Source organism: Sapajus apella, unplaced genomic scaffold, assembly GCF_009761245.1.
Source record: "Sapajus apella isolate SASKATOON/1434 unplaced genomic scaffold, GSC_monkey_1.0 scaffold87, whole genome shotgun sequence".
Classification (NCBI taxonomy): Eukaryota; Metazoa; Chordata; class Mammalia; order Primates; family Cebidae; genus Sapajus; species Sapajus apella.
The window spans coordinates 1,998,012-2,017,010 of NW_022437027.1; the positions used below are offsets into that span (position 1 = coordinate 1,998,012).

The 18,999-nt window shown below is 35.7% G+C and overlaps 1 protein-coding gene across 1 annotated transcript in view; it reads right to left on the reverse strand.

Annotated features, from left to right (window-relative positions):
• Positions 1-1,576: 1,576 nt before the first annotated feature.
• The window catches only part of ENPEP (glutamyl aminopeptidase), a 90,384-nt gene continuing 72,961 nt past the window's right edge, over positions 1,577-18,999 (reverse strand). Inside the window, exons 14-20 of the mRNA XM_032254748.1 lie at positions 15,462-15,612; positions 14,380-14,453; positions 14,167-14,271; positions 13,913-14,083; positions 10,372-10,512; positions 4,119-4,197; positions 1,577-2,445 (exon numbers count right to left, since the gene is read on the reverse strand). Of these exons, the coding sequence (XP_032110639.1) occupies positions 2,293-2,445; positions 4,119-4,197; positions 10,372-10,512; positions 13,913-14,083; positions 14,167-14,271; positions 14,380-14,453; positions 15,462-15,612 (874 nt within the window). The 3' untranslated portion in view covers positions 1,577-2,292. The remainder of the gene's footprint in view (positions 2,446-4,118; positions 4,198-10,371; positions 10,513-13,912; positions 14,084-14,166; positions 14,272-14,379; positions 14,454-15,461; positions 15,613-18,999) is intronic.

An 18,999-nucleotide genomic window follows, 5' to 3' on the forward strand; every position in this document is an offset into this window, starting at 1 on the left:
TCAGGCCTTACAAAAACAGGCAGGCAAAAGTTTGCTAAACCCTGAAACAGAGGAAGGAGGAGGAGAAAGAACAGAAAATAAATGACTATGGTAAAGGAGTATATTAGTTTGGTGTTTATATTAGGCTAGATTATGCTGAAGTAATAAACAATCTCAAAATCTCAGTGATTTAAATAACAAAGGAGTATTTCTCATTCACAGTATATGTGTACTCTATGCTGGCTAAGTTCTATTCCATGTTGTTTTCATCTTGGAATTCAGGCTCATAGTGCAGCCTCTATCTGGAATACTGCTGCATCTAGCAACAGAAGAAACACAAACATGGCAAACCAAGTGCTGTTTCTGAACATTTCTGCCTGAAATTGACATACATAATTTTCACTCTGTTTCACTGGCCAAAGCAAGTCACATACCATATACATTATGAGAAAGTATAGATAGCTTTTTGCATGTGGAGTGAAAAGAACTAAATGATTTGTCTTCAGTTTTAATGCTTAAAATAGAATAAAACAGAACAACAAAAGGCAAAGGCATGAAATAGAGTGTCTTGTAAGCAAGTTGAAATCTGTTTTATTTACCACCCCTTTAAACTAATATTTTTCTCTTAAAATGTACTTATTTCATAAAACAGAAGGTTAAACCATCTGACTTCATTTAATATGTCCACTTGAAACAATACATAGACTTCAAATGCTAGTTCTGATTGTGGTCAGAATTTGAAGTTAAGTTCCAAGAGGATAGATAGTGAGGTTTTCTGATAAGTTATGATGTTAATATGTTTTTGCTTCTGAAATAACTTAAAATAATATTTAATTTTTTTTGGTCTGGAAATTTCTCTTTATCTGCCACCTGCCACTCAGTCTACATTTGAATTTATTGGCTGTATGGATTTAGAAGTGGTAATTAAGAAACAGCAAGAGGAAAGCTTGTAAAGTTTCAGAGTACATGATTAGGACACATTATTGTATAAATAAAGTTAAAGCTAAGATCTTGTTTCCATATGCTTTAATTCTTATCAAGCTGATTCTAAATTACATTTTTGAAAGTTCCAAATAAATTTAGATTTTGTAGATACAGCAGATTGAAACATAGTAACTTACTATCTTTTCTGCCTATTGGACTTACATTATGGATCTATGAGGTATCATGTGCCATATTAAACATATTCTTGCTACCAGCTTCTATGAAATTGATGTCTTTAATCAAGTCATGCATATAAATTTGATCAGTGCTATTCTGTATGGATTAGGATCTAAGGGTTTATACATAAAATTGATCTATAAGGAGATACATGCTCAGATATGCAGAGTCATGCTGGGGATGCCCACAGTTCTCCCATTTTCACACTTAGAATGCTAGGTGAGGTCAAAGCTAAATTCTAATTCCATTTAGTTTTAAGAAATAATCTGCCTTCTCTCTTTCCTGAACAGTTTCCAATTATTTAGCTTTTTTCCTCTAAAATCCATGGAGCAGAGTTAAGCACTATGTTCCCTCTAATTTCATAGGATATTTGAAGGAGCTTTGTACGTAATGGAGCAAGATAAAAGAGTGCCAGGCATGAAAAAGGCCAGATTCCTGAATCATATTTGTAATGTGTTCAATTATTTGGGGAATGCTGCAGTCATTTTTATTCAAGAGTAAAGTGACACTGGAAAACAATACTTTTTCAATGTAATCATTTAGATTTATTTTTAAAAGGAGAGGAGAGTTCTCTTGTTGATTTTATAAGAGCAAAGGCAACAGTCAGCCATTCTTTTGGCTAATTCACGTGCTCCTCAAGTAAAACTTAAGCCCAGGTTATGTTGGTAGGATTTAAAGTAGTAAGACATATGTGAATAAAATGATATTAGGTCTGTGTAATTCTGAATAATAAAATAAAGATTAAGATGGTAATATTGGTCCCTCAAGTACTGGTATTTAAACTTTAAAAATCAATCAAGAGAGAAGATTAAGTGGTGTTTCTTTGGTACTAAAAATGTAAAGCTAAGACCAAATTGTTCTACTTCACAGATTTAAGATACAAAGAATGATATTTAAAGATATTAAAATGACTATTAAATTATCTTCAGTTTGTAAAGAATCTCCTATGAAGTACACTTAGAAGAAATCCCTGAGTATATTAAATACTCTATTAGTATCTTTCTTCATAAACAAAGAGGAACAATTTAAAGGCTTTGCAAGACATATAAACACAGTGCTTAGTAAAAGCAGTATCTGTTTATAAGGCTTCCTCCATCATGCTTGTAAGAGAAAAAACAGATTCACACAATTAAACTGTAACATTTGAACACATTAACTATTCGCAATTGAATCAAAAAACCAGTCTCTTATGGTGTTTCTATGTTGTTTTAGCCACTCGATATTGTTTTTCACTGTTTCCAGCACTTGTTCCCTAGGTTTTTCTCCTGCTCCAGCTTGTGGATATTTTGCAAAAAAGCTCTCCATCTAAAAAAGAGAAAGGAGTAATTAAAATTGTCATTTGCAGCCAAATGAGTCTTCAAGAATTTCATTCACAAACTGGATTTGCTTCCTTCTTACCTAGAAATTCAGTATCACTGCACAACATTGAGCTACACCTCTTGGTGCCCATCTCTCAGATTAGCAATTGTTACCCATGGCTTTTTGGAACCCCTCAGCATGTCAAGCCAAAATAGGCTCTGACATTTTAGGAAGGATGGCAGTATGTCAATCCTAGCATGTCCTTTTCTGTTTCTGCTGCTTTCTCTGTTTTCCATGGATTCCCCAAGGTGTTCCCTGGAAAATCTGACCTATGAAGTGATGGTTTTGCTTAGCCTTTCACTCCAGGAGTCTGTAATGGACTTTCAGTTCACTTATTAAGAATTCATTTAAAAAAAAAACAAAAAAAAACTTTGTTAAAATTAGTGCTGTCCTCCCTCTGACCTCCAAAACCCTATCCCAAACTCAGACATACTAGAATTATTTGCTATAAAAATAAGAATAATTTGGTTTTTTAACATACAGAAAACTCTTAGCATTTCAATATCTAACATGCAGATATCCAAACTTCACACAATCTCTACTTGTTCAACATTGATAGACATTTTTCCTCCTTTGGACTTGAGATATTTGAAACCTGACAGATTTGGGATTAGTTTTGAAATTGCAAAACTATGAATTCTGAATGGAATCAAATCTTGACCAACTTGTTCCAGAGTTACATTTACAGGACAGGCACAACCTTCTGCCCATGCTTTTGTGAACTAAACTGTCTAGTGTGGCCTTCTCAATGTCCCTGGCCTCGGCTTTCTCAGCTTTCAAACTTTCTTAGAGGTCCTTTGAATTGTTTTGCATTTAGAAAAAAAAAACATAGGTGTACATTTTACTAGATACAAGAATTATTTCTCAATTTGCTATGTATACTTATCAAGATAAATAAAAACATGTTTTATACCTTAATATATACAATTTAAAAATACAAAACCAAAAAGAATTATTTCTTTCTCATTGTCTTCTGTGATTTGCAATGAGAAAATATCATTTCTATTTGGAAAAATAGTTTCATTCTATCCCATTACTGGATATATACCCAAGGGATTATAAATTATTCTACTATAAAGACACATGCAAATGTACGTTTATTGCAGCACTATTTACTATTTACAATAGCAAAGATGCCCATCAATGATAGACTGCCTAAAGAAAATGTGGGACACATATACCATGGAATACTATGCAGCCATAAAAAAGAATGAATTCATGTTCTTTGCAGGGACATGGATGAAGCTGGAACCCATCATCCTCAGCAAACTTACACAGGAACAGAAAACCAAACACCGCATGTTCTCACTCGTAAGTGAGAGTTAAACAACGAGAACACATGGACGCAGGGAGGTGAACAACACACACTGGGGCTTGTCCAGGGTCGAGGGGGCAAAGGGAGGGGAGAGCATTAGGACAAATACCTAATGCATACAGGGCTTAAAACCTAGATGATAGGTTGATAGGTGCAGCAAACCACCATGGCATATGTATACCTATGTAACAAACCTACACGTTCTGCACATGTATCCTAGAACTTAAAGTAAAATTTGAAAAAAAAAAAAAAAAGTTTTATTCTGTTCCTTCTTGGACAAATGTAGAGGAATTTATCTTTATACCTGCCACAGTTGCATTTCAGTGTTGAATGGCTCTGCTATTGTGACAATTCGGCCAAGGTTTCGGTCATTGAGTGTATATCTGGAGAGAAATTTAGAGTAAAAGGAAGTGTAAGTGCTCATAATGTTACATATTTTCTCTAAATTCAGATGTTACCTTTTTATTTCATAGTTTTTAGAAGTAATTTTCAAAGTACGGAAAACACAGTAAGAAAACCCATTTTACTTAAAATCATTCTATTCATGATAAATTCTTAGTAAATTCTGCACTTCTTTTTGTAGATGAATTGACACAATTTTCTCAGATGTGGAATACTGCTTGTTGTAGTCCCCAAATCTGTTCTTCTTTTTCTGCACATATGAACACCCAGCTAGAGACTGTGTTTCTTAGGCTCTCTCATAGCTAGGTGTCCACAGGTAACCCAATTCTTACCAACAGAACATTAGCACAATGTTCAACTGCAGCCTCCTTGCTTAAATAAAGGAAAATTGCTTGCCTAAAGTTGTTGGATTTTTACTCCCGTTCCCCCAAGCTAGAACACGGACATACCAGTGATTTGGCTTCAGCCATGCAAATAGGATACTGGCCTGACCCCACAAAGCAGAACCACACTAATAACTTGCACCACTCACTGCAGGAATCTAACTGTACTGAAAACTAATTGCCCACACAAGTCCTTTCAGTGGCTGCCTTTCTATGTTTCCGTTACAGAAGAACACCTCTAGCATCATTATCCTAATGCTCTATGCATCTTCCTACTGGTACAGAAATTTAAATATAGGCTATTTATTCTGCTTTCAAAAAGCTTTATTAGTTGCTGGCATGTGGGGGTTATGACCTATATCAAGCTGCCTAAGCAAAGAAACTTAGAGCTAAGTGCCAAGATAGAATTTTAAAGATGATATTCTATCCCTGTTCTTTTTGCATTTTCTTTCATAAAGAGCAAGAATCAGAACTTTCCTTATAGACCACAGACGGTTGTGGTAGAGGTAAAAAATCTCATCACAATTAATCACAGTGCAAGAAACTCACAAAATTATGTATAAACCTTAAACCCCTGGAATGTTGAGGAGGGATACAAGAAAATATGTACACAGCACTAGGAGAAATTTTGCATTTAAAAAGTATTACGGACCAGGCACAGTGGCTCATGCCTGTAATCCCAACACTTTGCGAGGCCAAGGTGAACAGATCACTTGAGCTCGGCAGTTCGAGACCACCCTGGGCAGCATGGCAAAAACCCATCTGTACCAAAAATATAAAAAGTAGCTGGGCACTTGATGGTGTGTGTCCTGCAAGTCGTCCCAGCTACTTGTGGGGCTGAGATGGGAGGATTGCTTGAACCAGGGAAGTTGAGGCTGCAGTGAACTGAGATTGTGCCACTGTACTCCAGCCTGGGTGACACAGTGAGACCCTGTCTCAAAAAAAAGTTTATATATATATATAATTACATATAAATTTATATATATATATAAAATGTTTCCATATATATATATAAAATGTTTCCATATATATATATATATATATATATATATATATATAGTAGCAAAAGCAGAAATCCTAAAGATAAATCCTAGTTTGTTTTACACAAATCAAAAACTTTTATACTGAGCTGAGAGTGACGGTTTGCCCCTCTAATCCCTGCGACTCGGGAAGCCGAGTTAAGAGGGAGAAATATGCCAGCATGAATTTAGCAAAGGAATGAAAATGTACCAATGGGAAAGGAATAACATGTTCTAGTAATCAAGCATGCTTTCAGTGTACCAGGTCCAGTGCCCACTCTTATCACAGACACCACTGAATTGAAAGCCATAATATGTTTTTCATCCCTAATATCATCAGTCATTATCTAAAACGTGATTCTGAGGCATTAGTAACACTGCCCCTAGATGTGTGTACTTCCTTGCCTCTGACACATTTCCTAGATCTCCCCAGGCTCTCGAACCCTTTCACCTAGCCCTCTGGAACTGTTCCTTTACAGGGAACACTACTTCTCATTCTCACTGAGAAAATGTTTATATTCCCACATCCTTTGTAGCATCAGGTCAGGAAATGGAGTCAGTGTGCTCAGACTCCCAATTGCTGCTTCCAGACCAGCACTCCTCCAACCTCCTTAAAAACTTCTGTTCCCTTATGTTATTCCCTCTCATTTGTGATACATTTTCACACCTGACTCCTCCAAGCCATGCCATCATCCTGGGTAATTTCCAGGTCCACACAGATGATCAATATAACATCTCGTCTCCTTAGTTCCTTAACCTTATTTCCAATGATATTTTCTTCACTCAACTTCAGCCACCAAACTCCTGTGGTACTTTGTGATCATCATAAGTCATCTGCCTCTAAAATTGTTAACCGATTCACCCTCTATGACATGTTATATCTTTCAGTTTCCACTGTGACTGTTTTTTCACTTTACCAAGATTTCTGGCCCTTTCACTATCCCCGCTCCTACCATCTCTCAAGCCATCAGCTCTTCCTTTTCTTTCACTTATTTCTTTATGTAGTTAAGATTTTATGGTCTACCATTTTGAATAACACTTCTACCTAAGACCTGAACTTTTTTATACTTTAATAATCTATGTCTAATAAAGTATACAAGTATTTGTGTGACTCTTTACTTAAATTTTATCTCTATCACCAGACTCAAAGCTTCATGAGGACAGAGAACCAGGTCTGTTTCTCCTTGCTATTGCATTCCCAGTGTCAGTCATAATGCCTAGCACAGAGTAGGTACTCCACAATATTTATTAGACGAAAGAATTGTAATTTAAAATTAGATATTAGTTTTCATATATTCAGGTAGCAAAGATACGTAAAAATAACATTGAGCATTGAAAAGGGTTGGGAAAATAGGCAGTTACTAGTAAAATTTTTCAGAATGGCAATTGTGCAACATTTATCAGGAACCCTAAAAATAAGTGTATCCTTTCATCCAGCAGTATTACTTCTACTATTACTTGTATTCTAAAGAAATTGTCAAGGACATTAAAAAACAACAACAACAAAGGATTCGGCGTCGAAGACTGTTCATCAATACACTATGCATAGTTGTAGGGGAACAGCTTTATTGTCCAACATGTAGGGATTGGCTGAATAAACTAAGATATAAGTACATATTAAAACATTATTAAACCATTCAAAATAACATTGATACCCACAATATATGATGATGAGAAAAAACGCAAGTTATAAACATATGTGCAATACAATTTCATTTCTTTAAGTAAACAGCCATAGAGAAACTCAAGGAGAAACAGTAATATGACAATAGAAGTTATTTCTTGGTGATTGCATCATAAATTTTTGTGTACTCTTATTGTTGCTTATCTGCATTTTGTGCAAAAAACATATCAGTTTCACAATAAGAAAACAGAATTTAAAAAAGCAAATCACACTGAGTTGCTTCAATGAGGAGTTATTTCTTGGTGGTTGCATTATAGGTAATTTTTGTACTCTTATTTTTGCTTATATGCATTTTGTGCAAAAAACACATATCAGTTTCACAATAAGAAAATAGGAATTTAAAAAAGCAAATCACGCTGAGTTGCTTCAATGAGATTCTACAAAGAAAATCTGCTAATTGCAGCTAATAAAACAATGTTTTTCAGCGACTTATAATTTCTATAATTTTTCTTTCTGTTTTGTTGAAAGGACATATTTAGAAACTAGCAATGAATATACTGAGTGAAAACCTCAACTACTTGTTTAAATACCAGAAATGTCAAAACAAATTATGTACATCCCAGGAAACCAATATCATGTAAAGTATAGAAAATAAGGGAAAATACACTGTATGTTTATTATATTGGTTATTTTTTAAAACTAAAATAAGGATTATATATGTTTTAAAGAATTTGAAAAAATTATATAAACATTGTCCTCTTGGATTTAATATTTATACAAGTATTATTATGCTATCCAAAAGAAATAATTTTGATACACACAACCTTTTTAAGTGCTTATTAAATTGTTTGATTTATGAGGTAGTATTTGAAGGGTTTCAATTATGTCCTATTGACTTAACTTTTCATTTACCATCATAAACTAAAATCACACCACATTATTGATTTATTGGGTCAACTCAAATTCATGGTTTCATCTAAGTGTTTATTGGAAGAAACAAAAGCAAAGAATAATTTCTGAAGTATCTTTGGAACTTTGTGGTTAAGTCTCAAATTGGCAAGGACATTAGTAGTGTGGCCATCAGTTGTCATAAAAATAACATGAGAAAAGTTTTATTTATTTAAATAGAAGCTTATTTATTTTAGGATGACAATAAATTATTCAGAAATGGAGATCATAAAACTACACATCCTGAAATTTGGAAAATGTTCAAGTGTTTGGAAATATTTGGATAAAATTTGACTCATTTTTGTTTCATTTTTCTTATATATTTTTTATAGAGAAATTCTGTTTATTCAAGCCATGTATGATTAATATTGGCTGTTTGTGTGTGTTAGACATGTGGTTATTATGTAATTTCATGTTTGGGGCCATTTGAAATAATATGAGAAATAGATTATTAGACTATGAAGAAATACCAAAAGCCTTGGGCAAGAGTTTTGGAGTACTTCTGGAATAGTTTATCTTTATTTTTTCCCTAGAAAAATAATCCATTTATCAGACCTAATACATTTATTTTAAGGCCAGATGTATATGACCTTTATGACAAGGTAAAACCTATGTTTTTCTACTTCTTAATTTTCTTGAAGTGTACCAACTAATTTTTAAAAATGAAAAAATCATTTTTTGAAATAAATCACAGCAGAGCTATTCAAATAGGCCTTGAGAAACATTTATTTAATAAACAATAAGTGAATGGCCATTTTACTATGCAAAATAAAATATTATTTACTTACCTTTTCATAACTCAAAAGTAACTTTTGTGCTTTATCTATATAGGTTTCTTGCACCATACACCATAGAAAAGAGATAGTTTTATGATCTTTTCAATTAAAATAAAACATGCAGTTTGTATCACTAGCCATATATCTTTCAAAATGGAGGGCATTAACTTGCATGATATAAACTATTACATCTAGATAATAACATATTTTTAATAGGTAGATTCATTCATTCTAAATTAAGCATTTCATTTAAACAATCATAAAAAATGAACAATGCACATGTGTGCACGCACACACACACACACACATTCACATGCACACCAACCAACCTTCATAGAGATGGAATAACAGTGACACTCAATAGTTACAAGAATAGAAAACATAAAAATTTATCACAAAGAGACAGAAGCAATGTAGTGTATTTTGGTTGGGAGCTAGAGATAGAATCTGGATCTCAGGAAAAAAATAAATGTAAATGGACATAACAGTACTCTGGTGAGATGTAGGGTGGAAAAGAGCAAATAATTAGAAGTTATCATTGTAGTTGGTATTTCTCATAAGGCAGTCATTATCAATGTGGCAGTGCCGCTGGACTGACAGGAAAGATTAAGAGGAGATGACAGAGGCTATTTCCTAATGTAGGGATTATGGACGGTAAAGGTCTTTTCATCAATGTTTATATGTTTATTCGGAACATACATTTATTCTGTATTCTATTTTGTACTCTGCCAAAGAACTGCCTTTTGGATGGAAATTGAGCATTATATTTAGAGGATCAGAACCAAGAGCAGCAATATTTCTTCTGCACAGGGCTGAAGAAATATGAAGTTTGGAAAAGCATCTCTTTCACTGATTTTGCTCTTCTCTTGTCCTTGCTATTTCCCATTTTTAAACTGCTGTTGCCTAGGAAATATAATTCCCTTTTAAGAACCATTCAAAATACTTGAAGTTTCATTATCTGGTTAGGACAGGTAATAGTTATCACCCACATAAGCCCAGTATGATATAGAACTCTAATTTGAACCCAGGTCCAATAATTTTTACCTACTTTTTATCAAATATTAATTGAGAACTAAATATGTGCCTGGCATTATGCTAGGTACCAGCACAACAGGCAGAATTATATTAACTTGTTTTAACCAAACTAAAAATGATGCAATTTAGTGTTCCAAATCTCAGAATCTTATAGGTCAATTGAAATAGTAATTTCCAGAAAAAAAAATTGTTCTTAAAATTAACTAGTACATTGCTTCCCTGGAAGGACAATACCATGAACCTTTACCTCTAATAATATACTATTTTAGATACTGTATACATGTCGGAGACTGTGGCCCAAAGAAAAATGAAGGAATCTGTAGATAGAATGAAACAAAGAGAACAGCAGGCCATTATCTGATCATCCCACCTGTCGACTAGATAGTCCCAGTTGAGTTGTATCCAATTCCAGGCCATGTTCTTCCCATAGCTGTTATATGAGATATATCGAATGACTGTAAACACATCCTGAGTTTTAATAAGGTTTGTGTCCTTGAGCAAATCCAAATACCTAAGAGAAGCCAAACAGAAAAACAATTCAAAGTGAACTTTTAATGTTCACCCTTAGCTAAACTCCAATGCAAAATAGTTTTCATGCCAGCAATTTAATTCTTGACGTATCAACTGATAAAGTGAATTAAATATGACAAATGATGAAAGACAACTTAAACATTTCTGATATGTTTAACTGTTTTTGAAGAGCAACCTACGATTTTAAGGACTAGTAGAATGTAAACTATAAAAACATTTAAAAATTAAATTATTTTAGAAGTACCAAAACAATTTTAAAACACAGATTTTTAACCATTAATATTTTAAAACAGCATTTACTGAATAGAGTACTTCGCACATGTACCTATCATCCCACTGGATTTTTAAAAAGAAGCCAGTAAATTAAGAGAATATTTATGCTCTTATATTCTATAGGATGTTTGTTCTTCCCTAAATTGTAAGAAACAATCCTCTAATGTAACCTATATGGTTATATTAGTTGGCAATAATTAAGAACACAAATAAGTACAAGATAAATTAAATGACTAAATGGATAGGTTTAATTTTATACCACGGCTATACCTAGAGTAGCATTTCTAGCCCAAGACCTTACAAGTGTATATTGTATTGAAAAGGTGTTTCCAAATAAGGTCAGCACATATTTTATTCACTGTGACAAGGGAACCTCAAAGCTGGATGTCTACCACTGATAGATTAGATATAGTTTCATGTTACTCAAGTCTTGCTGCCCCATGGCATCCTACCCATTGGCTCAATTCATTTATATCATTAGGAGGTTATGAGAAATAACTACAACAAAGGAATCACTCTTCAACTTGAGTTGTGAGCCTTTGAGAGTCAGCCTTTGTCAAAGAGAAAAGGTATTTCTAAATTATGTATGCTTTTATTAATATATCAAGACCCCTAGCATACTTGACATAGAAATTTACCCTAAATGGGACTGGAGAAAACTCAAGTTTAAACAAAGTCCATGCCACATGGGAAATTGGAAAACACAACCCCTTAAGAACAGGTCTATGGTTCAGCATGTACTTTTGTGCTATGCCAAAATGGCATGGGAGAGTGATAGTACCTCATAGGCAAGGTGACGTAAATATATGAATGAGTTTAAGGTAATTATCCTGGTTCCTTTGACTTGTGGATCCTGTTTAGGGGAACCTATCAGCTTCGTCACTCAGCAGTAAGAGGTAGGGATGTTGGTAGGTCTGATGGAAAAACAAAAGTACCATACATACAGCACAGATACTTCATGAATAGAAGCAAGTGATTGGGACCACAGCTTTCATCTCTGGATGACAGATAGTGCTCCAGAAGGTAAAATGTGATCAGTGAAAACTCAGTGGACTCTGGCCCAGACCAAAATAGGTAAACACCTTAAGGCAAAAGCAGCAAAACCCAGAGGTCTCTTTGTCCGTCACCACAAAGGTGACATGTCTCCCTATGCAGAAGGAACATAGGGAAGGGAAGGAACTCTAGAAGAGTGAACATTTACTCCAAGAGACTATTTAAATGACAATTCTAGTTTAACAACGTATTTAAAAACTAGACTGGCAGACACAAATAGTCAACATCAGTTGTTCTCCCTCTCACTGGCTTATCACCCAACAGTGTGAGAACTCTTGGGAATAATCAGATAGGAAAACAAGATCCTACATTTTCTTTGCACTTGCAGTATGTGAGTAAATCTACTTATATGAAAATACAACATACCAATCATGTGTTTCAAATAAGAAAAGAATTCCAAGGAAGCTCTTACGGCTGCCTGAACTTGCTGCAGAAACTTTTTCACTCTGGTCATTATTCGAAACTGGAAGACTTTGTAAATGGTTAAAGTAACGCACTCAAATGTGAGATATGTTGCTTCCAAAATTTTTTTTAAAGCATACCAAGCCCACCAAAATAGTCTTTTCCTGTGGCATGTCATTCAAGATGCAACAACTTTCTTTTACTTTAGAGGGAATATTGTGATATGCTCTAAACTACTGAACTTCCAGAAACTGCACTCAAGTGATGGGATCCTGAATTTTTGTGCAATTTATCTTTCATTCCCTAGTTCACAGGGGTTTACTAAGGCATCTAAAAGTACCTGCTAATTTTCTTACCAGATACAATCAGCACATTGCCATTAAAGTAATGAATCAGTGTGATGTTTTGTGAAATGTTAAAATGATCAAGTTTTTTTTTTTTTTAATTAGATATGAGGTCTCACTATGTTTCCCAGGCTGGTCTTGAACTCCTCCTGGGCTTAAGGAAACCTCCTGCCTCAGCCTCCCAAAGTGCTAGGATTATAGGCATGAGTCACTGTCCACAGCCAAGATGTTCAAGTGCTTGATGAACTGTCATGGTAGAGAGCAGGAGAATTAATATATAGCCCTGAGGTAAGAGGCTGAAGGTACATTATTGGCTGTACATGGGAAAAGCAAACTGCTTCTGGTTGTCCTTTTAAATTGATATTTCATTGTAATTTACTATTTACATTCTGCCTCTCCCATGAAGCTGTAAGTACCTCAAGGATAGATGTCATTTTTATTTGTGTTTTATTCATTTTTATTCTCACAATCTATATAACTATACATAGAAAGGACATCATAACTGTTGGTTAAATACATGAAGTAAATAACTCAGACACTATAAGAAGCAAAAAATGAATGAAGGAAGAAGCTAGTTGATTTTGAGTATAGATGCAGAGAGGGAAACAAGTCATAGATGAGCTTCAAGTGGCCTTTGTGCCTTCTGAGTGGAGTGTCAACACATTTGTGGCAGACACTCCTCTTTCTCTACTCACAGAGCCCACTTTTGTTCTGATACCATTTGATATTCTTGATTTTAGATAAGGCAGACTTCTACCGCAGTCCCAGATAACTCTAATTGGCTCAAATCAGCCAAAGGAATTCAAGTTCATGCTAGTCAGCAAATGGTCAAGTTTTAGACCTAGAGTGTGACCCAGAATGATGAAGGGGGATCCCGTTCTGGATTATGAGGGGAACTGGAGACAACTATCCTGTTGGCATAAAAGACAGCCTTGTGAGGAAACTCTTTTGTTCCTGTCCTACCTCCATCACACATGTTTGTGAAAAAACAAAATGTTTCAAGCTCTGGAAGTCATGAGACATCCAACATGTCGAGCATGGAAAATCAGAACGAGAAAAGTGAAAATGTTGAGCCGCTGCACACAACTGGAGCTACCTATGTCCAGAATGTTTTCCTATGAGATTACTTACTGTTTTTTGCTTATTGTTAGGCCAATCTTACATGGATATTTTGTTTCTTGCAGGGAAAATAGTTTTTAATGGAATTTTTGGCAACAAAACATCATACTTTAATCAGAGTCTTAAAGAGATTGTGACACATAAACTATTGAATACCGTTTATATACATGAAACAAAAGCCCAACTTACCTTGACAAAAGAGTAACATTCCTTACTGATGCTAATCCATAGAGCAGTTTTTCTTTTTCTTGAGCTAATGAAGTTTTCTGGTATTGCTCAAGAGTGTAGTTCCATGAAGTCTCATTGCCAGAGTTCTGCATCCCATACCGATACACCAGAAGCCTGAGATTTACAGGAATCCTAGAAGAAGAAACAGTGTTTCAGAGATTTCAACTACTCTTTTCTCAGTTGTGTCTTCTAAACATAACAACATAAGTAATCACCTTTCAGTCCCAGTTAGCCATTGCTCAAATAATCGGGAAGCATTGTCCAAGGCTTCTCTGTCTCCCATCTTGCATGCAAACCCTAACACAGAAGAACGGAGTAACCTTAAAAACAAACAAACACAATTCCAGGGCCTTAAGCACTTTTCAAAAGTCTTAAAACACAGAAACAAATATTAAATGAATATTAGTGGCTAAAAAGTGAGAAATAACTTTGTGAGGTGGTCTCCAGTATCATTCCATCCCAGAGAATCGGCAATAGGCTTCACTTGAACTTGGAAGTATTCCTGAAATAAAAGCATTAGGTACAATAAGTAATAATTTACTACGTGTCAGTAGCATCCCAATTATTATACTCTGCAGCCCCTGTTATAATCTGTTTTCCTACTAGTTCACAGTACTTTGTGCTTGCCCTTAGAAAAACAATGTATTTGGTTCTTATCACATTGCAATTTTGCTTCAATCCTGAAAACATGAACCATCCTAGACCTTCCTGTAATGTTTTATAAAACTTTGGGTAAGGCCCTTTTAACTTCTATTTCTTTTAACGTACGTAATAAATAGGAAAACACTTGATATACTTCCTAAGAAGACTGTTTAAGTATATATGAAATAATAAAAATAACTGATATTTGTATACTGCTTTGGGTTTTACAAAGGACTTTCATATTATTTGATCCTCACTATCCCATTACCATAGAGAGGCGAGTGCTGACATTCCTAATATACAAAGGAAATTAAGACTCACAAATATTAAATCATGTGTTCAAGATCTTTCATTTTGTAAACAGAAAAACTAGAGATTTGAATCCAGAATTTGTTTAAAATTACAAGTGTCCTACTTATGTGCTACAGAATCACAAAGCAAAGAAACAGTATTTAGAATCACTACTTAGAATAAAATCTCAATGTGGAAAATACCAGCAGTAAGAATAAGAAGAAATAATATTATATTTTAAAATAATAATTCATTTCAACATAAAGTCCATTTAAAATAAGATCCAATTAGTATTTATTGTCTAAAATGTTGTGTATTATAAGTAAAATATTAATGGTTGTATTACTTGTAATACTAAAATGCACCTAAATAGTATGTAAGCAGAACCACAAATTCTACTGAAAAAGAATAGATGGCATAGATTTGCTTTGATTAGTCAAATCATTGCACTTTCTTTTGATTCCGCCTGGCAAGCGAACATGCTCTATGTCCCCGGGAGCTCCTTCTCTCAGAAAGCATCCTATTTTACTAATGGCTAAACATTTACTTTCATAAGATACCATAGCATTAACATCACCTCAATCATAGGATATAGCTCTTTATCATCTTCAAACATGCTAATGATGTAGGTTACAGCTGAAATGACTCTCTGCCATGGTAAAAAGTCCTCTTCCTTTCTGAGATACTTGGTCAAGTTCAAAGGCACCTTATAATCTAGAAGTTGGGCTCTGAGAAAGACCAAAACAAACAAACAAACAAACAAAACTACAGTTAATTCAAAACCGCAGACTTCAGTTTCCATTTAACTGAAAGTTTTGGCGATGAAAGCTTTCCATGTTAATGAAGATTCTTCCATTCAACAATCAGGAATTGCATTTATTGTTGAGGCCTAATCAAAAAGTTTTGTCCAACATTATATAGTAGTGCTTTCATAGTTCAAGAGCAAGAAGGAAGACAGGCATTAAGATGTAAATTTGGAAAAGCACAATAGCAAAATTTCAAATAAAACAAAAGCCATTTAGCTGTACAGTTAATATTAACAAATAGAAACTTTAAAATTTTAGGTTCGCAAGCTGATTATAATATATAAATTCACTATTACAAATATATTTTGTTAATACTATTTACCTTTGCCTATGAGGAAGAAACATGAATAACAGTACTCATGAATCCTGAATGCTTAAAACATTCAAATTGAACTTTTATTTTCCTTTATAACACTCCTCTCTTATACATTTCCCATTAATAGTCATTTAAAAAGTAGATTTTTCTCTTCTAGAAAATTCAAAGATAATATTGACATTTTAAAGGTTAAAGAATCTACTTCCTTCTCCTTTCAAAAGAGTTTTAGAACCTTTTGAAATCAGCTCAGTTTTCCCCACTTCCCTGCCCTTTTTTTTCTGGTTTTGTTTTTGTTTTTTTACTCCCTATCTCATGAAATTACTCTCAAGGAACCACTGGTACAAGAACCTCTGTTTCTGACCCTGCTTCTAGGGACCTCAACTCGAGACTGCTAGCATTCTTACTCAACTTTGGGTTTCAAACTCCATTTGTTAAGTCCATAGACAAACAGCAGTTCTGAAGTCCAGACTTGTCAAGAATATTCTTTGTTCAAAAATCTTCTGTTTATATAGTGAGAGCCCAGCATGAGGGACTTAAATCCTAGAACTTTGCTATACTCTACAGGTAGAGAGGTTGGAAGCTATAACTTAAAGTTTCCACCAAATAAAATGGAGAAGAGGACAAAGGTCATATGGGAGCATTGTTGCTCTTCTATCTTGGACTAAGGTACCTTGTCTTTGGTTCTGATTATGTGGTGGATTATGTTTACAGACTTGTGTAAAAGGAAGGTTGGGGGACTTTTATGGCAGAAGGTTTGTTTTTGTTTTCCTGGGTGTAACTTCAAAAGGCTGCATAGCTCTTCTTAAGAGAAGCCTGAGTTAACTAGGTAAGTACACCGTCTTGTCAAACATAGCTCTCTAGACGGACAGTAAAAATGGTTGAGAGAGGTGCCCGGGTGAGTAAAACTTATCCCATGTGCGTCGGTTCTTCAGCAAGATCTTCGGGTGGTGTGAAGGGCATAAGAAGTTACCGGCTGTCTAGTCTCTCAATTGAACTTGCCAATTAAATTCAGATCTCTGGCTTCAAACAGTCATTTTGCAATTAACCAAATCACCTTTGGATTCTTTTCCCATTCCCCATCTTCTCACTTCCTTTAAGGGAAGTCCATGAGAGGATGGGAAAAGTTGCTTATAGAGTTCTGTGTTGTTCTCTGGTCATCTCTGCAAACACTTAACAGAAATGTTTGTATCTGAGATCCATGATCTTGGCTTGACTGATGTTCACCTGCTGGTCCTTACTTGCTAAAGTGGCCCTTACCTTGGATATCCTTGGAGCCAGTGGTCCTTGAAACCTGGCTGAAATTCTGTTTAGATCATTAGCTTCAATGGTCCTTTCAGCTGTCCTCTTTGCCATTATTACCTTTCCTAGTGATTCCTGTCCCCATCCATGGCTTGTCAGCCAGCACTCTCTGCTTCCCCTTATGTTGTTACCCACCCTCCCCTGGCTGTAGCAAGAAGTAGGCTGCAGGAAACAATATGAAGTAATTGCAAAGAGAAAACAAAAAAACAGAAAAACTATTGTAATAAGCAGGGGTGGAGTGGGGGGAATAATTATTTATGTGTCTGTTTTGGTAAGACCCCAAGACAAAGTCTCTTGGCCTACACTCCAAAGAAAGATGCAGGACTCTAAAGCAGAGTAACATGGTAAAGCACAGGACTGTGTGATTCTTGCCTGAGAGCCCCCCACCAGCCTATAAAAGACGTTGGAGGCCGGGCGCGGTGGCTCACGCCTGTAATCCCAGCACTTTGGGAGGCCGAGGCGGGTGGATCACGAGGTCAAGAGATCGAGACCATCCTGGTCAACACGGTGAAACCCCGTCTCTACTAAAGCTACAAAAAAAAAAAAATTAGCTGGGCATGGTGGCGCGTGCCTGTAATCCCAGCTATTCAGGAGGCTGAGGCAGGAGAATTGCCTGAACCCAGGAGGCGGAGGTTGCGGTGAGCCGAGATCGCGCCATTGCACTCCAGCCTGGGTAACAAGAGCGAAACTCCGTCTCAAAAAACAAAAAGAAAAAAGAAAAAAAAAAAAAAGCGTTGGAGAAGAAGGAGGAGAGAGAGACATTTTAGTGAAGGGCTTTTGAAGAGTGCTATCAGTATACTGAGTACACTGTAAATGCTCTCCCCTCCAAGGGCTAGGGGACAAGATGGTTTTCTGTCTAATCCTCAGGAGAGAGGTTTCAGTGGGACCGGCCACTCGAAGAGGTTTACCTGTGTCTCCTGGAACTTCGGGGCATGGTGGCCTGGTGTCTGACACCCTGAGAAATCTAAAGGATGACAGACTGTTTGGCTGGTGCTCAGGCCTCAGAGTGAAGAGATGGGACCGCATGGGGTGGCCTGTTCTTTTAAACATTGTCAGAGTAAAGCATACATGACCACTTCCTGTGGACCAGAAGTGGGTCAGAAGTTTCCGCCTGTCCACCTCAAGGAAACTGCGAGAGAAAGACCCTTCTCAATGGAATGGACATGGGTGACAAAAATGCCATGAAAACACAACACAAGGACAAGAATCAGCATTAAACATCGACAAAGTTCAGAGAGGATGGAAAGTAGATATCACATCAGGAACGTTTTCCCTCTCACCTGCTTTCCTGAGAGGGAAAACGTTCCTCTCCTTGCTTTAACTTTGGAGAAACCAGAGGCAAGACGGTGACTGGGGAGAAGTAGAAGTTCCAAGCAGAGAAATGAAGAGGAAATCCATCACCCCATTCCCATTGCAGGTGACTGATCTGAACCTGGCCTAAGCTAGGGGCAGGAAGAAGCTTTAAATGAGGTAAAAAGCTTTGATAATTTCACTTGACTGAGCATGTTATGGAATTGAGAGGGTTTGGATGAACTAGTGGTGATAGGTAAATTTTTATTTCTTACCTTGACCAAAAGAGGCATATGCCCAGCCAGGGCAGTAAGAGTACTACCTCTTCAGATCAATTTGGAAGAGACAGGGGAATAAAAAATACATTTATTTTCAGATGTATCGTTTAGTCCTGATTGTGAAAT